The sequence below is a fragment of the Carassius auratus genome, chromosome 24 (genome assembly GCF_003368295.1).
Source record: "Carassius auratus strain Wakin chromosome 24, ASM336829v1, whole genome shotgun sequence".
Taxonomy (NCBI): Eukaryota; Metazoa; Chordata; class Actinopteri; order Cypriniformes; family Cyprinidae; genus Carassius; species Carassius auratus.
The window spans coordinates 14241781-14261870 of NC_039266.1; the positions used below are offsets into that span (position 1 = coordinate 14241781).

The 20090-nt window shown below is 39.6% G+C and overlaps 1 protein-coding gene across 7 annotated transcripts in view; it reads left to right on the top strand.

The window, feature by feature from the left end:
* gli3 (GLI family zinc finger 3) overlaps positions 1 to 20090 on the top strand; it is a 322788-nt gene that overhangs the window by 270806 nt on the left and 31892 nt on the right. For all 7 annotated transcript variants that reach the window (XM_026201156.1, XM_026201154.1, XM_026201153.1 and 4 more), the window contains one exon: positions 900 to 1055. In XM_026201156.1, coding sequence (XP_026056941.1) covers positions 900 to 1055 — 156 coding nt within the window. The remainder of the gene's footprint in view (positions 1 to 899; positions 1056 to 20090) is intronic.

The following is a 20090-nucleotide window of genomic DNA, read 5'->3' on the forward strand; positions in this document are numbered from 1 at the left end:
GGAGGGGTCCGGGCCCGGAGTATAGCCCGAACCCAAATAGCTCCCCCTATCCCTAATTTGGGATAAATAGATTAGAAGTGAGGAGTTAGGGTGGAGGAGGGATGCTGAAAAACTGTCCTGGGACAGGAGGTAGGAAGACTTGATATATATAGCTTGTGTGCTAGTTAAGATGATTAGCTAAACGAGATGCACCTGTGCCAAATTGGATGATTATATGATCGTGCTCCTCCTGAACTTTGTTAATAAAATCACATTAAAGCACTATAAAAATATTTATAAAAAAAAAAGAAAAGAAAAGAAAAAAAAAAAAACGTCCAGACTCCAGTACTCCAAAAGTCCAAACTCGTGCACTATATTACAGGTCTTCTCAAGTCAAAACCATTGATTTGAAAAAGGTCAGTTATTCAAAATTATTCAAGATTTTTACTAACATGCAAGCACATATTTATTTCTTTACTAGCATTAGAACACTTGTTGATAACTGTGATAACACACTACACTATTCGTATTTATATACAAATACGTACACATACACGTATTTATCTAACACACATACAAACCTGTATACGTACCTGTACATACATAACTGCTTATTTTAATATATTTGCCATACAATTGTCAATTTGTATATTGTCATTCCTTACCTACTTATTTGTAAAACAAATTCCTCGTATGTGTAAACATACTTGGCAATAAAGCTCATTCTGATTCTGATTCAAAAATTTGAGAAATACATTTTAATGTTTTTGTAAGAAGTATCTTATGAAATCTATATATTTGATCCTTGCTAAATAAAATTATTAATTTAAGTTATTTATTTTATGAAAAATTCTTACTGATCCATAATGTTTGAACAGTGTCAAATGAATGATGTTTTATATCATTGTTTGACCTTTCAGCACCCCATGCCAGTTTGACTACGGCAGAGTACTACCACCAGATGGCCCTATTTGCAGGTCACCGCAGCCCATACGCTGACATCATTCCTTCAGTGTCATCCTCATCAGGGCCTACAAGCAGTGCTCTGCATATGGAGTACCTACAGGCTATGGAAAGTAAGTTCTCCACTTGGTTACACTTTTCTGATGTCTACAATCACCTATGAAAGGAGCAGATTTACAGTAGGCTGGGACTACTAATACCCAGAACCTTAACTATTCAAAAAAGCAAAAAGCCACATTGTCCTTCAAAAATCATTCCAATATGCTGAATTATTATCATAGTTGGAAACTATTTTGTATTCTTTAAAAAAATAAAAGTTAAAAAGGAACAGTGTTTATTCAAAATAGAAATGTATTGTAACAATACTATATGTTCCGTGTATGTTGTGTGCACTTGTTTTTTTATTTAATATTGAAAACAGAAACATGAGAAAACGGCACCATTTTCATTTTTCGTTTATCAAAAAAAAAGAAACGTCTCTGTTACGTATGGTAACCCTCATTTCCTGAAGGAGGGAACAGAGACACCACGTCGGTAACCGACGCAAAATGGGATATCGCTTCGATAGACCAATCTACTTCGACTGTAAACTAAACAAGCCAATGCACATTGGCATGCAATTATTGCATCCAGCTGCCGCTGATCACAGCGTGAGTATAAGAAGGCAGCTGGTGCAATGCATACCAGGTTTTCACTGAGCAGCCGAGCCGGAGACCCGGCAGCTCATCTGCGGTACAGCAACCATGGCGACGGTACGTGGCATCTCCGTTCCCTCCTTCAGGGAACGAGGGTTACCATACATAACCGAGATGTTCCCTTTCAGTCGGTCACTCTCAACGCCACATCGGTGACCGCCTGCGCCCCTATTAGGTGTAGGCCGGGGCTCGGAAACAAGTAGTTCCACTCACCATTGTCAAAGCACTACCTCACTGGGTGAGACTGGATAACACTAGGAAAACGTTCCCGTTCCATTTGGAACAGAGACGCTGCGGAAACCCCATCATTCCCGAAGGAGGTCTCGGGGGGCAAATACACATATAGCATCCGTTTAGGAGTATATGGAGAAATTTGAGGTGATTAAAACCCTTTTGGGAAGGCAGAAATCTGCCTGGGAAAAACAGGCTCTAAGGCTATACCATGGACTAAACACATACGAGTACCGCTTAGGTCTCAATATGGAACCCGGACTTCCATGTTTATCACTGATTCATCATGAAAGTCTGGTGCCAGACGTTCCGCCGGGTCCAGCTGCCTAGGGTACAGTACGGACACTCTGGAGCAGTTTAAGCAAGACGACACTACCCGGGGCCTCTCAGTGCCACTACCCGTTTGAGGTGAGAACACAGGAGGATACCAGCTCTACATGAAGGCTATAAAACCTAGTGAACGTGTTAGGGGTTGCCCAGCAGTTCTACAAATATCTGTCAGTGAGGTGCCACAAGCCAGTGCCCAGGAGGATGAAACACTTCTAGTTGAGTGAGCTTGCAACCTGAATGGGCAGGGCACACCCTGAGCCTGATAAGCCAGGGCTATGGCATCCACAATCCACTGGGCCATCTTCCGCTTAGAGATGGCACTCCCCTTCTGCCGGCCTCTGTAACACACAAAGAGCTGGTCTGAGGTCCTGAAGCTTTGTGTCCGGTCTATGTAGCATCTTAATGCTTGGACGGGACAGAACAAAGCCAGGGCTGGGTCTGCCTCCTCCAGGGGCAGTGCTTGCAGGTTCACCACTTGGTCTTTGAAGGGTACAGTGGGAACCTTGGGCACGTAGCCAGGCCGGGGCCTCAGGATTACCTGGGAGTGAGCCGGCCCAAATTCTAGGCATGAATCGTTGACCGAAAATGCATGCAGGTCCCCTACCCTCTTGATGGAGGCCAGTGCAAGCAGGAGCGGAGTTTTCAATGAAAGAAACTTAGCTTAACTGAATTCCTTCCGGACTTTGCACAGTGTCTGTGCGAGAAGGCTCACTGGGGGAAACGCATACTTGCATAGGCCCCGCGCCAGCTGTCTGCCAGTGCATCCTTGCCGAGAGTTCCTTCGGTCAGGGAGCTGGACAACTGGCAGTGAGAGGTCTCTTGAGAAGCAATCAGGTCTACCTGAGCGGCTCCAAATCGTCTCCAAATCAGCTGGACCATCAGAGGAAGGAGTGGCCATTCTCCCGGAAGCATTGCTCGAGACAGCTCGTCGGCTGTACGGTTGAGCAGGCCCGGAATGTGAATGGCACGAAGTGACCTCAGAACCTTCCGACTTTAAAGGTGGAGGTGGCAGATGAGTTGTGACATGCGACGGGAGCGCAGACCACTTTGTCAGTTGATGTACGCAACGGTCGCCGTGTTCTGTTCCGTGGTCTGTTCCGTGGTCTGTTCAGACCAGCACATGCTTAAGAACTTCTGGGTCATGACCACCCTCCTGCAGGTCCTTCAGTGCTTTAGCCTGGTGCACCTGCAGTAACGTCATGGTGTGTAAGGCGGAAGCAGCTTCCCCGCAAGCCGCATAGGTACTGCCGGTCAGACCAGACGAGTGCCTACAGGCCCGGGAAGGAAGCACCGGGTCTCCACGCCAGAAGGAGGCAGACTTAGGACACAATTTCATCGCTACTGCACTCTCCACAGACGCTATTCCCGAATACCCCTCCGCTGCACCACCATCAAGGGTGGTGAGGGAGGAGGAGCCCACCGGCTGGTTTATGGCAGTAAAAGGTGCCTTCCACGACTTGGTGAGCTCATCATGCACTTCCGGAAAGAAAGGCACTGGGGTGCAGTGTTAATTTTGAGACAAAATTTTAATTTAGTTTTAGTCTTAGTCTTTTGACTATAATTCTTTTTAGTTTTAGTCAAGTTTTAGTCATCTGATTTGTTTTAATTTTAGTCTTATTTTAGTCGACTAAAATTGCTTGGTATTTTAGTCGACTAAAATAAGACTAAAATCAATAACAGATTTACTAGACAATTTTTTACAGCTGGTATAGGAAACAAACTTAACCAAAATATATAAAACAAAAATTCAACTTTATTTCAACACAACTGTGTCTTTATTTCGATTCAAAAGCTTTTATGCAGCAACAAACACTGTCATGATAATGTAAACAATAACTAGCTGCCAATTGACCATCAATAAAAGAAAAATAATGTTAGGTCCAGGACCTTAAAGCTTACAGCTGAGCTGAACAAGGAGTGCATACATTTAAAGTAAATATTTAATAAGTTGGGTGGATAAAAAAAGTAACAAGATTTTATAAGGTATTCATTTGTCTAGCAATATTGTTTGTTTTAAATACTACAATATTGCTAGATTAGTATGTATAATGATAGGATGTGAACATATACTATGTGAACTAATATAGAAATATTTGTGATATTGTCAACAAGTAGAACATTATAAAATATACTAAACATTAGTATTAATCAAATGTATGTATCATAATATTACGTATTAGTATTGTGCTCTCATCTAACTTGAAGAAGGGGCTATTTTACAGTACTTTTCAGTTCGTATTATTTAATGCTACAACATCTACGCACTGCAGTCTTCCAATTTTGCTTAGCTCAATAAACAAAAGAACATCGTTGTGAAATTACATTTGATAAAATGTCCGGGTGGCTCGTCAGTAAATGTCTTTTCAAATTGGTTGCGTTGCCACGAATGAGCGCTTCGCGTGCTTTACACTTTGTTTTGTTTTGTTCGTCGTCAAACGTGAAGTGAGCTGTGGACATTTTGTCGCTCTTTTAAACATCACCTCTTCGAATGCCGACTTCCCGGGAGCTCATTTAAAAACTGAAAACCTTTGCTTCACGTCTCAATAAGTCAGGCTCGGATTGGTTCTCTTCTCTCATGCAGTCTCGCCTGTTCCGTTTTGCCGGTTCTTTTGTTGATTCCTCGCATCTCTCCCGTCTGCTGATTTGATTTTCGTCACATTCTATTTTCGTCTCGTCCTTTATTCGTTGACGATAATGTCAATCAATTTAGTCATAGTTTTAGTCTCCATCAGTGCCTTCTTTTTTAGTTTTCGTTTCATTTTCGTCCGCAAAAATATATTCGTGACGAAAATATTTAGTCAACGAAATTAACACTGCTGGGGTGGGGTGCAGCGCACTCCACCCTGTGAAACCAATCATCCAGCCGCGAAGACTCGGGATGCGGTGGAGGATTCCACTCGAGCCCTACACTCTCTGCGGCTTGGGATCCGACTCACGCTTTGCCACCATCCCAGAGGGCAGCAGCGCAGCCGAATAGTCATCCGACAGCTCTCCCTCCGATGCTCAGATCGACATCTGGTCAGGGGGAGACCCACTGGATACCGCTGGTACGCTCTTTAAAGAGGGCCCAGCGCGTTCCGTGGGTTGCTCCACTGGATCGGAGGTGCAAGAGGAGTGATGGTCCCCAGAGGGTTGGTTCCCTGTGAGGTTTGCCACCACTGTAATCTTTAAACAACCCCGCTACTGCCGGAAGTGGTTCTCGACTGTCGGCCGCCAGAACGAGCCCGAGATCGTAGCAGCAGCAATGGGACTCCGCCCACTGGAGGTAGCAGAGCCTGATTCGCAGCTCAGAGATGGTCATCTTCCCAGTGAAAAGATGACTCATCCATGAAGACAAACTGAGCGTGCTCGACACCCAGACATGTGATGCAACGATCGTGACCATCACCCGTTGCCAGGTAATGACTGCACCCAGACACGCACGGGTGAAATGGCATCCTTATTAGGACAATCCGTCGTCTTTACAAAGACACACCTGTGAAGCTCTTTTAGAGAAATTTGCTCTTTTAGGAAATGCTCTTTTAGTGCTGAGGTACACAGGGGAATTGGTCGCTTGCAACACAACAGGGGTAGTGCAGCCTAAAGTGTGCAATCCACTCGACACAGAAAAGGGTAATGTGGCTGCAAATCCGAAGTACATACATATTTCTACAATAAGCACCTAATACATGCCATAAATAAACTATGGCTACACAGAAGTAAACCCTGTCCATTTGTTGATCTGGTTGTCTGATGACAGAGAGAAGAAATGCAGGAGTTACAATAAACACTTTAACAGCAGAGGACACTTATTCTGTTGTACAGAACCGAAGACGACATGATGACGGCACTGTTTTATTTTTGCATAACCAATCAGTGGACAGGGGAGTTGAATTCCCTAACACACATGGAAACTGAACATTCAAATTGTTTATCCATTTTCAATCCCTGAATGTAAAACTTAACATTTTAAGAAAATTCTTGTCTTTTCATTTTTTGAAAAAAAAAAGAAAGAAAATTGTGCCATTTTCAAATGTTTATGTTTTCAATATTAAAGGGGTCATATAATGTTGCTTAAAAAAAACATTATGTTGTGTATTTGGTGAAATGAAATGGGTTTATGTGGTTTAAGTTTCAAAAACACATTATTTTCCATATACTTTACATTATTGTTTCTCCTCTACGCCCCGCCTTTCTAAAAATGTGTAAATTTTTACAAAGCTCATCATTCTGAAAATGTAGGTGTGCTCTGATTGGTCAAATATCCAATGCATTGTGATTGTGATGTGATGCCATGTGTCCCGGAGTGGTGAGACAAAAACGTTAAAATCAATTATAAACGATGCATTTGTTGCATCCATTTGGGACATAATTATGGATTATAATGACAATACCAGCGGTTCTCAATTCCGGTCCTCGTGCCCCACAGCTCTGCATATTTTGCATGTCTCTCTTTGTTAACACATCTGTTTCAGACAATCAGATCATTAAAAATGAGGTCAGTGCATGAACTGTGTTCAAGTTTATTTGTATAGCGCTTTTTACAATACAAATCGTTACAAAGCAACTTTACAGAAAATTATGTTTCTACAGTATTTAGTAGTAGCTTATGTAAGTGGTGACTGTCAGTTTGTGCACATATGACAGGATTTTAAGAAAAATTTATACAAGACGTAGTCAGCCAGATGATGAACATTATTAATATTATTAAGAATGAATAATTATTATATGATGCTGTCACACTTGTAGCAATATTTGTTAGTTATGTTTGTTGATTCAGGGCTAGCATCATCTGAGGTCCTCTGAAGGTCAGCATAATCTCTTCTCAGGTGTTCTGGATCCAAACTGGAGCTTGTGTAAATCATAGTTACAAGTGGCAAAACATATAAACAAATAGAGACATCATTAGCATAGCTGCTGATCTAACAAAATAAAAGTAATTAGTTTAACCCAAGCTAAAGAATAAGAATGCACATTTGATCAGATGCAACTAAACTCACAATTTAAGAGATACATTATTCGATTGCTTGGCGAAAGAGATACGTTTTTAATCTAGATTTTAACAGAGAGAGTGTGTCTGAACCCCAAACATTATCAGGAAGGCTATTCCAGAGTTTGGGAGCCAAATGTGAAAAGCTCTACCTCCTTTAGTGGACTTTGCTATCCTAGGAACTACCAAAAGTCCAGCGTTTTGTGACCTCCATCAGGGAGCGTGATGGATTGTAAAGTGGTAGAAGGCTAGTTAGGTACGCAGGAGCTAAACCATTTAGGGCCTTATAGGTAAGTAATGATAATTTGTAACTGATACTGAACTTAATAGGTAGCCAGTGCAGAGACTGTAAAATTGGGATAATATGATAATATTTTCTTGACCTGGTAAGGACTCTAACTTCTGCATTTTGGACTACCTGTAGCTTGAATATTGAAGATGCTGGACAACCACCTAGAAGTGCATTATGTCCAGTCTAGAGGTCATAAATGCATGAACTAGCTTTTCTGCATCAGAAACAGATAACATGTTTCATAGCTTGGCAATGTTTCTAAGATGGAAGAAAGCAGTTTTTGTAACATTGGAAATATGATTTTCAAAAGACAAATTGCTGTCTAATATAACACCCAGATTTTTGACTGTAGAGGAAGTAACAGTACATCCGTCTAGTTGCAAATTGTAATCTACAAGATTCTGTGTAGTGTTTTTTGGTCCAATGATTAATATCTCTGTCTTATCCAAATTTAATTGGAGAAAATTATTTGTCATCCAATCTTTTACATTTTTAACACACTCTGTTAGCTTAGATAATTTAGAAGTTGAATCTTGTCTCGTTGAGATACATAGCTGAGTATCATCAGCATACCAGTGGAAGCTAATTCCGTAGTTTCTAATAATATTACCAAGGGGCAACATGTATATTGAAAATAGAAGGGGACCTAGGACGGGTCCTTGTGGCACTTCATATTTTACTGGTGATAAATAAGATGCCTCCCCATAAACAAAATGGTAGCGATCGGACATGTAGTATCTAGTATCAGACAGGTAGGATCTAAACCATCTTAGAGCCTGCCCTTGAATACCTGTATAGTTTTGTAGTTAATCTATGAGTATGTCATGATCTATGGTGTCGAACGCAGCATTAAGATCAAGTAAAACTAGAAATGAGATGCAGCCTTGATCTGACGCAACAAGCAGGTCATTTGTAATTTTAACAAGTGCAGTTTCTGTGCTATGGTGGGGCCTGAAACCTGAAATTCTTCATAAAGATCATTTTTGTGCAGGAAGGTGCTCAATTGAGCAGACACAACTTTTTCAAAAATTTTAGACATAAATGGAAGATTTGAAATAGGCCTATAATTTGCTAGTTCACTAGGATCTAGTTTTGGTTTCTTAATAAGAGGCTTAATAACCGCCAGCTTGAATGGTTTTGGGACGTGACCTAAAGATAACGACGAGTTAATGATATTGAGAAGTGGTTCTTCGGCTACAGGTAACAACTCTTTCAGTAATTTAGTGGGTACAGGATGTAATAAATATGTTGTTGGTTTAGATACAGTGATAAGTTTATTTAGCTCTTCCTGTCTTATATTTGTAAAGCACTGCAGTTTATCTTTGGGTGCGATGGATGAAACTGAGGTGTTCGATGCTGTAGAATCTACATTTGCTATTGTATTTCTAATGTTATCTATTTTATCAGTGAAGAATTTCATGAAGTCATTACTATTAAACGTTGGTGGAATATTTGAATCAGGTGGCGTCTGGTAATTTGTTAATTTAGCCACTGTGCTAAATAAAAACCTTGGATTGTTTTGGTTATTTTCTATGAGTTTGTGTATATGCTCTGCCCTAGCAGTTTTTAGAGCCTGTCTATAGCTGGACATACTGTTTTTCCATGCAATTCTAAATAATTCCAATTTGATTTTTTTATCCATTTGCGTTCAAGACTACGAGTTTCTTTCATGAGTGAGTGAGTATTACTGTTATACCATGGCACAGTACGTTTTTCTCTAACCTTTTTCAATTTGATGGGGGCAACAGCTTCTAATGTATTAGAGAAAATAGTGCCCATGTTGTCAGTCATTTCTTCTAATTCATGTGTATTTTTGGGTACAAATAGCAGTTGAGATAGATCAGGCAGGTTATTTGCGAATCTGTCTTTGGTGGCTGGAACAATAGTTCTGCCCAGACTGTAACACTGAGACATATAGTTAATATCAGTGATACGCAGCATGCACAATACAAGGAAATTGCTTACATCATCGCTTTGAGGTACGATATCTATATCAGTAAGATCAATTCCATGTGATATAATTAAATCTAGTGTGTAATTAAAACGATGAGTGGGCCCGGTGACATTTTGCTTGACTCCAAAATAGTTTATTAGGTCAGTAAACGCAAGTCCTAATGCATCATTTGTATTATCAACGTGAATATTAAAATCTCCCATGATTAGCACCTAATCAACTATAACCAGAAAGTCTGAGAGGAAATCTGCAAATTATTTTAGGAATTCTGTATACGGCTCTGGTGGTCTATACACAGTAGCCAGAGCAAGAGATACATAAGATTTATTTTGCATGTCTGACAGTGAAAAAAAAGGAGAAGTATTTCAAATGAGTTAAACCTATATCCTGTTTTCTGGGTAACATTGAGAATAACACTATATATTGTTGCAACCCCTCCCCCACTGTGTTCAGATTGACATGGTCCCTACACAATGTTCATTGCTCCCTACTCCTTGAGCAGGGGAAATCTGTTGAAGTTTAATTCACTTCGGAACATTAATTCACAGATTTGCGATGTGCACTTTGAATGGAACATTGACTTTCACTTCAAACTGGAATCATGGCAGAATATCCTGTGATGTTCCCTCCGAAGGGCATTTACATTCAAATAGAACAAATTTTTAAAGTGATGAGAGAAATATACAAGATGTGCTGAGCAGGAGGGCACGAGGAATGAAACTGAGAACCGCTGACTTCTATTGTCTTTTTATGAGATGCATTCCATTGCGAGGCGTAAACATAAAACGATGTCTGCATTTGTGATTGGAGAAATGAATAACAAGCACTACTCTATACTGCTCAAAACTTTTGTTTAAATCATTAGTGGCAAATTCTTTAGATATGTAAATGTACTTACAGACTGTGAGTCCGAACAGCCGGCATTGTAGTCTACTTTCGAAGGATCAGGAAACAGTCCTCCATAAAATGTATTGCACACATCTGAATATTTGGGTTGAACTGTTCTGAACAGTGTTGTAAATATAAATTAACCACTGATTTCTAGTTGTGTCCTCTTTTGGAAGACCAAAGTAATTTAGCTTACACAAGGAAACACACATCGTCTCCACAACATGGCGGCTACAGCAACAACAAGAATAAAAGTATGCCGCCTTTCTTTGCGTGAACATTTTGGCGGCATTAGACATGTGGGGGCATGTTAGAATGAGCTGTTTAAGTTGGGCATGGTTGACTATTAAATTTTATGTATAATATTTCTTTCTTTTGATACTTTAGTTTTTGCAACTTTACAGATCTTATTTTTGCACAAGAAAAAGGAAACGTTGGAATTGCATCATATGGTCATGTGACCTTTAAATAAAAATAAAAAATGAACACAACGTACAGGGACCCAATATACACTACTATTGAAAAGTTTGGGAATCAGTCAATAAAAAATAAAATAAAATAAAAAAGTTTTTTTTCAGCAAGGATGTTGAATTGATAAAAAGTGATAAGACTTATCACATATATATATATATATATATATATATATATATATACACACACACACACACACACATATATACATACATGCAGATCTTTTCTTCTAAACCATTTAAAATGATTTAAACTGGTTAAATTGTTCCATTGTCTTAATGTTTTTAAAAAAGGAGGTAAGTATGCACAGGATGTATGCAAATTAGTTATTTTGAAGTGTAAATAGGAGATTAAAGGCACAGAGATTCAAAGAGAGGTCAGATGGACTGGCCTGTTAGTCTTTGATGAGAATGCATGCACAGAATGTCACCGACTTCCCCATTCCTCACAAACCAATTAAAACTAGCCAAACTTGCATGGCTAAAATAAAATTAATTGCTATTAAGTGGGAATTGAAATGTCGAACTATTCATCACTGGAGAAATCCTTTCTTCTATGGGACTGTTTAAGATTAATAGACTGAAATAAAACAATTACGGCCATTGTTTTCAAATGGAGATGTTGTCATCTACTTACTTCAAATAGCCTGTGATTAGCCCTTAGTAACTCATCCTGTTTTAAGAATGTGTGTTCCCTGTCAGCCAAATTAACATTTTAAAGCTCTGTTCATTATTTATAGACTCTGAGAAGGGGAGTGAATGAGTAGAAGTGCATTATCTAGGAGACTGTTAATAATGCGGATGGGATAGCATAGTCGTAGTTTAGACATCAGTGTAATTACTTTTAGGGAAAAACTGATGAATGAAGGAATTAATCTGTCCTGCGTATTTGTTTAAGCCACACGTTTTTAAAGCTTTAGCTGCTAATTAACCAATGTCATTTTGATTCTGCCTCTATTAAATGCCTAAGTTTGGATCCTCAGTAGGATGTAGATGGATTTTTAAGGTGGAACTATTGTTCCCTATCTGTCGGTCCGGTGACTACAAGTGGTGACGACATTTTGGGTCTTAATTGGGAGCCTGAATCCTCTCTAATTAAGAGAAAATGGCAATGAAATTTGACTAGTGGATTTTGCATGCCTGAGCCACTCCCCGAGCATACGGGTATAAACAGGCAACAGGTGCATCCTCTCACAATCAGCTTGTTTCTGTTAATTCAGCGATTCCCCTTGGTGCTTCATCTAAAGGAACAGTTTCTGATCACAGACGGCTCGTGTCTTTTTAAAGACGTCATTCCGTCCATGTCCTCTTGGTTGCAGGCGTTTTCTATCCTCAGTTCAACGGCCACATACGTTGTCTTTGGTGTCTGGGCATCCAGCACCCTGAACAGGTTAATCTTTTTGAAATTTTGGTGTAAATTAACAGAAACATTTAACAGTGTAGGGTCCTCCCCTTCGGGCTTTCCCTGTCCCTCCGTGTCTTTACAATGGTCACAGAGGGCGCCCTTGCCCTATTATCTCAACTATCTTTAGGGTGGCCTGTGTGAAGGAACAGTTGTGTGATCACAGAGACCCGGTGCTCTGATACCTCAACTAGTTGGGACTTTGGGTTAACTGGGAAAAGAGCAAGCTCTCCCCCACACAGATTATCTCTTTTCTCAGTGTGGAGTTAGACAATAGTTTGATGGTGCATCTCACCGGCGAGCATACCCAGATATGACATGATATGACACCTGAAGCCGCTGTCACGCCACTTGGATTGCTTCATATGAGACCACTTCAGCACTGGGTAAACTTCCGAGTTCTATGATCACGTCTCATGTCACAACTCACCGCCATCTCCTACTCCACCATCCACATTCTGGGAGAGCTCAAATCGTGTGGCTGACACACTTTCATGACAGCTCACACCTCCCCTGTAGAATGGTGACTCCATCCTGAGATAATCCAGCTGATCTGTTAGTCAATTCGTGTATCTCAAGTAAACCTGTTTGCCTCCCATAAGTCCTCCTACTGCCAGCTGTATTACTCCCAGACCAAGGGCCCCTCGGGTCAGGGACGATGAGGAATAGTTCCTGCTGGTTGCGCCATACTGGCCCACATGGACCTGGTTTTCGGAACTCAGGTTCCTCGTGACAGCCCCTTCCTGGCACATTTCTCTGAGGAAGAATCTCCTTTCTCAGGGGCTCAGCACCATGGCACCCACTTCCAGATTACGGGACATGGCAGACCTAAGTGTTCTCCCACCGGTGGTGGAAGTCACTATCACTAAAGCCAGAGCCTTCTCTACAAAGTGTGCTTTTTGCCTTGAAGTGGAGTCTGATCATGATCTGCGGTCCTTCTCTCTGAGAAAACCCCTGAAGATGCACAATTGGAGTAGTACTTTCTTTCCTGCAAGAAGGGTTGAAGCATGTGTTGTCACCCTTCACCATGAAAGTGTATATGGCTGCTATCGCAAGAGGACGGCAGGTACCTGGGAAAGGATGATCTCATCGTGGGAGGTTGGAAATACTGGAAAATGTCACGGTCCTTTGTCTGAGAGCATGGTCAATTGCATATGGAACTCAATTAGGTGTTGATGCAAAATTACTAAAGATTCTTTTTTGTTAATCTTATGAATACTTGATTTGTTAAATCTCATGAAAAATGGTGTGTCTGTTGAGTCCAAATACTACAATGCAATCGTCTTGGCGAAACCAGTCCCAAGGTGAGCCGTGCCCCCTAGGGGCACTTTTTCATTTGCGTTGGCGCCTCTCTGGCAGACATCTGTAAAGCTACAGGTTGGGTGACACCAATCACCTTCGAGATTCTTCAGCCTCCATGTCGAGCCGGTTTCTTTCCATTTGTTAGGTAATAGATAATTGGTGGAAAGGAACTCTGCTGGCAGAGGACCTGCCTCAGAGTCCCATTCCATATGCAGTACTGCCCCAGGCCTTGGTCAATCCATATTAGTGTCTCCACATGATACCTCCCTATGGGTAGGATGTGACCTCCATAGCACCCTTCTCTGGAAGGCTCACTTACTCATCGTAATTGCCAAGCTGTAAACAACAAACAGGAAAGGCTTGAACCACCTTTCATGAATGTCAAAAGCAGCGAGGTACTTACTTTTTGGTCCCTTCAGGTGCCAAGGTCAGCAAATTTGTACTGGGGGTTGGGAAGATTACGACCTCTGCATAGCACCTGTCTGACATGCTGCGGCTTGTCAACACTTGCAACGCCATATGTTTGTGACAGAGTTCAGGCTGTGGTGCTTTCCATAGACCCTATATGTCATCACGACATAACTCATAATGACTGACAGATAAGGAATATCTCAGTTACCTACATTACCCTCATTCCCTGAAGAGGGAATGGAGACATTATGTCCCCATGCCGTAACCTCAAACTGTCGCTTGTTGCCAGGGACAATCTCTCGGCTCCTCAGCATAAAATCTGATGAGTGGATGCACCTGTCACATATTTATACCCGCGTGCACAGGGAGAGGCTCGGGTTTCAAAATCCACTAGCCAAATTTCATTGGTGTTTTCTCTTAATCAGAGAGGGATCTGTCTCTCAATTAAGACCCCATATGTTATCACAACATAACTTCACATGACACAATGTCCTCCATCAGGGAACGAGGGATACATACATAACCGAAATGTTATTGTTGTTTTTTTTACTTTTTTTTCTCTGCATTCACATTTACATTTTTACAAAAGATGTTTGACCAAGCATGTAATATTTACTAATATTACAAATCAGCAATTGATGTCTATTTGGTATGTTTTGAATACTTCTTCAGTGGTTTGACTTTTTCACCCACCATGGTTAACCTGTTAGCCTGCACCCCGACGCGGGTGTCCTCAACTCCCCGTGTTTGCATGTGTCAATATTTATGAATAGATTAAATGAAATGGGATGAATCTTCACAAACTATATATCATTATAAAGATCTAAGCCTCAATCATTGACAACAGATCGCTGTTTTTCAATGGAAAGCTTATAAAGAATGTATTTGCTACATTTTGTAAGCAGTACACATCAAAACATGAAGAATGAAAATGCAGTTGTAAGGTCCTAGCACCCGGCCCAAGGAAGGTATCTGGTGCTGGATGAAGGTTTTCTGCATGTTCAGTCTTTCAGCACGTAGAGTTATTCATTTTAGGTTAAAGGAGCCGTATGTAGGATTGTGACCTAAACTGGTACTGCAATCACTATAAAAATACTGTTGAGCGGTGTATCCCCTCCCCCTACCCCCTGACTCGAGAGTGCCAGATGAGCTGCAGGATTCAGCAGAAACGTAGGCTGCTTCAATGAGCTTCCAATGGCAAGTGACGAACAGACGTGCACAGTACGTTTTTTTTTTTCTATTAATTATGTTTATGCTTCATGAGAAATATTTTGATAAGTAATTATGTATTTAAAAAATTTACTAAATGTCATTAGCTAATGTATTCGTAAAGATTCATGCTCGTATGTGACAGTATAATCGTAAATATTTATGCTCCTATGTGACAGTATAATCGTAAAGATTTATGCTCGTGTGTGACAGTATAATTGTAAAGATGTATGCTCGTACGTGAAAGACAGAATGGTAACTGTTAGTTTGCCACAGCAATTATGGAGCGGGACAAATTCAATATCACCAGTGGCTATCACAGGGTTGTTTACAGTTCCATCAGAAAATATTGTTAGAGTAACTAAATTACAATAGCAATGGTCATACAGGTCAACTTGCAGCATGTGTAACTTAGTCCACGATATACGTGAAGAACAAATGACGAATCATTTTTACTGAGGTAACATTAGGCATACTGTCTCAATTACGTTTCAAATTGCCATAATTGGCGTGCTAATGTTGTTTTCCTCACCGTCTCAGCATAATGACAGAGAAATGGGCTCCTGTAATGCATTGCTAATGTTAGCATATGTCCATGTGAGCTAACGTTATGTTACTTTGCACAAACATGCATAACTTTGTTCGACTGTCATGAATATATGAAATGTCCATTGACATCAAGTACAAGTTAGCCAAGCATAGATGAATCTTACCTGTCGAGGAGAAAATTAGCAACTTTTCTCTTAGTTGGCGTCTGTGTTCAAATTCTTCTCCGTTTTCAGCCGTCTCCATCTTTCAAAAGCATCTCCAATACAAATTCTGGTTTTATTTTGGACTTTGTCACGCTGAATTTCTGAATTATAACGAGGTCTTTTTGATTTAGTAACATTAGACATTTTTATTCGACTGGAGTTAGGGTAGGTTACAGCAAAGCTGGCAACACGGATCCCGAAACACTACTGACTTCGTGATTGGTAGATAGCTGGAAGGAGGCGCCTCAGGCCAAAACATAAAATGACAACATCAACATCAGTTGAGGGCTGCAAGTCCACTTTTTAAATGGGAATATACTGGCCGGACTACTTTTGTCAGTGATATAAGTATTTGAAATGAACATGATTTCTTAATGTCTAGTGACACATCAGGGCCATTTTATGATTAATTGAAATAGATTTCTTACATACAGCTCCTTTAAACTCAAATCTGACTCCATTTTTGTATCTAATCTGACTCCATTTTAATATGACCCTCGAATTTAGTTTGAAAAGCAAATTGGTTGTTTGGCTGTCTCTAATTATTATTATTCTAAGATTTGATTATTCTATTTATTCTCTCATATTATTGTACTCATTCATACAGGTGCTCATGTTGCTCAAAGATATCACTTTGGCCTTAGCATATATTACGGTCACATTCTCGTCAGTCTTGGTCATTAGACAGAGGTAATTGGCTAATACTTTAGACTGCCACTCCTATGCTTGCTCATTCTAATAGTACTTTTAATTAGATTTGTACACATATATGTGTAAGTGCGTTTTATGTTGAATGTGCCCGTATCTGCATGACTGCCATCTGTTTGAGTGCAAATCAGCTCACTATTACTGTGTAATCACGGCTATCAATGTTAACACGTCTATATGAATAGAGTGTGATTTATCGACTTTATTGCGCATTTGTATTATTAACATCTCTATAACTGGCCATCAGTACATAATCACGTATTTTCAATACGTTAAATCTTTTTTATTTTTCTTATTTTTCATACTCAAATTATTCTTAAAAATAATTCATAATAAATGTTTCAAGGCCTTTCAGTGTCTATAAGTTTTAACATTTTTGAGCATTATCAAATCTGATTGATAAAAAATAAAGCCCAAAGGGTCTTCTTTCCAAAGACACCAAAATGATGTGTGTAACACACTGAAGTAATTAACTGTTACAATTTAATTTAGGTAGGGCACTTAATGTGGGGTGCTGGCTAACAGGTTAAAAACTAGTCCAGTGGTTCTAAACATTAATAGCTCCAAGGCCCCTTATTGTCCACAAACATATTCAACCAGTGAGAACCACTGAACTAGTCAAACTGTTTTAACAAGCTTAATCAACTTGTGCCACTAATAAACTAGCAATGAGATCTGCATGATTGGTTAACTGCATTACATTTTATAAATTTTTGTTGCTGTATTGTGTACTTTCATACTGGCGTTGGCTTTTGTTTGCCTATCATAGTTACAACAGTCAAACTTTTAAACTTGCTTAATATAGTGTACCAGTATTGCAAATAATTTATATCAAAGCCTATCCAAACCTTCATCCAGCTAGTGATAATCTCAAATAATGTATTTATTTTATTGACCAGTAAATTGTATGTTTCGGCCAATTTCATACTTGTTTTGCCCGTCATGCTAATGCTAGTCAAGCTGTTTTGCCTAACAAAAAGCTCTTGTCAAAATTAAACAAACATTGCCAATGTAAAGTGTTAATGAAGTTAATAATAATAATACATTTTATTTATAATGCACCTTTCACATGCTCAAAGAACTACAACATACATACAAAATAGTCAAACAATCAAACAAACATTGCAGTAAAAAAATAAGTATCAAACAATACACAATTTATAAATTAAAAGCTTGAGTAAAAAGATGTGTCTTAAGAACAATCCACAGAAGCAGCATCCCTGATAGACGCAGGTAATGTATTCCATAACTTAGGCAGGAAAAGGCACTTCCCACCATAGTTTTTAATTTACATCGAGGCTGACACAGAGAGAGAGAGCCAGCAGAGCGAACGAGCGGGAATGGATGGAGTAACCAAATCACAGATGTAATCTGGAGCCAGCCCATGTACTGCTTTATAAGGTAAAATCAGAAATTTAAAATCAACATGTGACTAAACTGGAAGCCAGTGCAGTTGCTGGAGCACCGGTGTAATGTGATGGCATGATGAAGTGTGAGTCAAAACTCGTGCGGCAGAGTTCTGTATATATTGCCACCTCTTAATAGAGTTTGCTGGTAAACCCACAAAGAGAGAATTACAGTAATAAAGCCTTGACATGATGAAACTTCTCTGCATCAGGCCTAGAGAGGAATGGTCTAATGCATGCAATGTTTCCCAGATGGAAAAAAGCAACCTTCGTTATGTTATTAAAATGAGAATTAAAAGTTAGCTGGGCATCGAAGACAACCCCCAAATTATGAACCTGGTCAGAGGGGGACAATTGGGTGTTTTCTACTGAGATTCTAAAATCCTTACATTTACTGACATTCAAAGGAGTGCCAATTAATAAGACTTCAGTTTTGGAGCAGTTTAGTTTAAGAAAGTTGAGCTTCATCCACCCTTTAATTTCCATCAAACAGTCAGACAGGTTTTAAGAGGAAAAATTAAGTTCAGGCTGAGAGCTGATATAAATCTGGGTGTCGTCTGCATAGCAGTGATAGCTCAGGCCATATTTCTGAATGATCTGCCCAAGAGGCAACATATAAATACTAAATAAAGTAGGACTCAAGATTGACCCCTGAGGGACACCCTGACACAGAGAAACAGTCTGAGATCTGTTTGAACCCAGGTAGACAAATTGTGAATGACCCGAGAGGTAAGATACGTATGAAGATGAGAATGGAGTTGCCCGACAACCACATGCTCAAGCCCTTTTGCCAGTAAAGGTAAGTTAGAAATGTGTCGATAATTTGACATGTCAGTGATATCGCTACCAACTTTTTTAAGAACTGGCATAACTGCAGCCATTTTTAGAGCAGAAGAGACATTCTATCAAATACTAACAGATAAAAAATCAGTAAGTGACTGAGTCTGTTAGAAATCTTTTAATGGTCCATGTTTGGGTCTTCCAACCATACAATAACCCAAACACATACCTCAAAAACAACACAGAAATGGGTCACTGAGCTCAAAACCAAGCTTCTGCTATAGCCATTCCAGTCCTCTGACCTGAACCCTACGGAAAATGAGAGAAGTCTGGAGTGATTCTGGATGAAGGAATGGTAACTGATCACTTGTCAGGTGTTCTCTAACCTCATCAGGATTTAGACCTGTTACTGGCAAATTGAGGTTTCAAAAATAATTGAATAAAAGGGTGCCATTAATTGTGGCCAATGTGTGTTAGAGAAAAACATTTATTTCATAATGATATTTTCCCCCATTTTAAATTCTTATTATCCAATGAAAGGATACATTTTTGTGATTTTTATTAAACAAAAGACAGAGAGGATTAACAATGCAGATCAATTTTCACAGCTGCCTTTGATCATATTTACCAAGGGTGCTGATATTTTAGGCCATGACTGTATATAGTCTTTACATTTTGCTGCCCATCCTCAACCTAACCGCAGGCTCTACTCTTAACCAACAGGTAACACTACAAAACCAACATAACAGAAACCTTTGTAAATTCTAATATAACACAACATTTAAGTACTAACTTATGTTCCCCTGGTAATCTTGTGTAAAAACACACAAAATAACACTTAATTTTTTACATTTATTTTCCTTGTTGTCTGATGCAAAGCATGCTGTGAACTAGAAAACGTAATAATTTTAAGTTCACCTTACTACAACAATGTTTTTAGTTATCAGAACTTACATTAAGTCCAATTAACTTTCATTATTATTTGAGTGAAATTAACTAATTTCATTTGATTAAATTCACTGTTCGGTTTACTGTGTGTGTGTGCATGCGTGCGTGTGTGTGTGTGTGTGTGTGTGTGTGTGTAAGTTTGTGCCTGTGTCTTTTCACAAACTCTTAAATCACAGTTCTAAGCAGAATGCCAGCAATGTGGTAAGATGTTCCAAATGTGGGAATACAAACACACACACACACAAAGCGAGAGAGAGAGAGAGAGAGAGAGAGATTTAAATGTGAATGACAGACCCTGTAATCATTCTATGCGTCACTCAAGAAAGAGAGAAGTGAGAGAGTCAGAGAGAGAGAAAGAGAGAGTGTAATATTGTTTTGTTTTGTGTGCTTTCTCTTAAAAA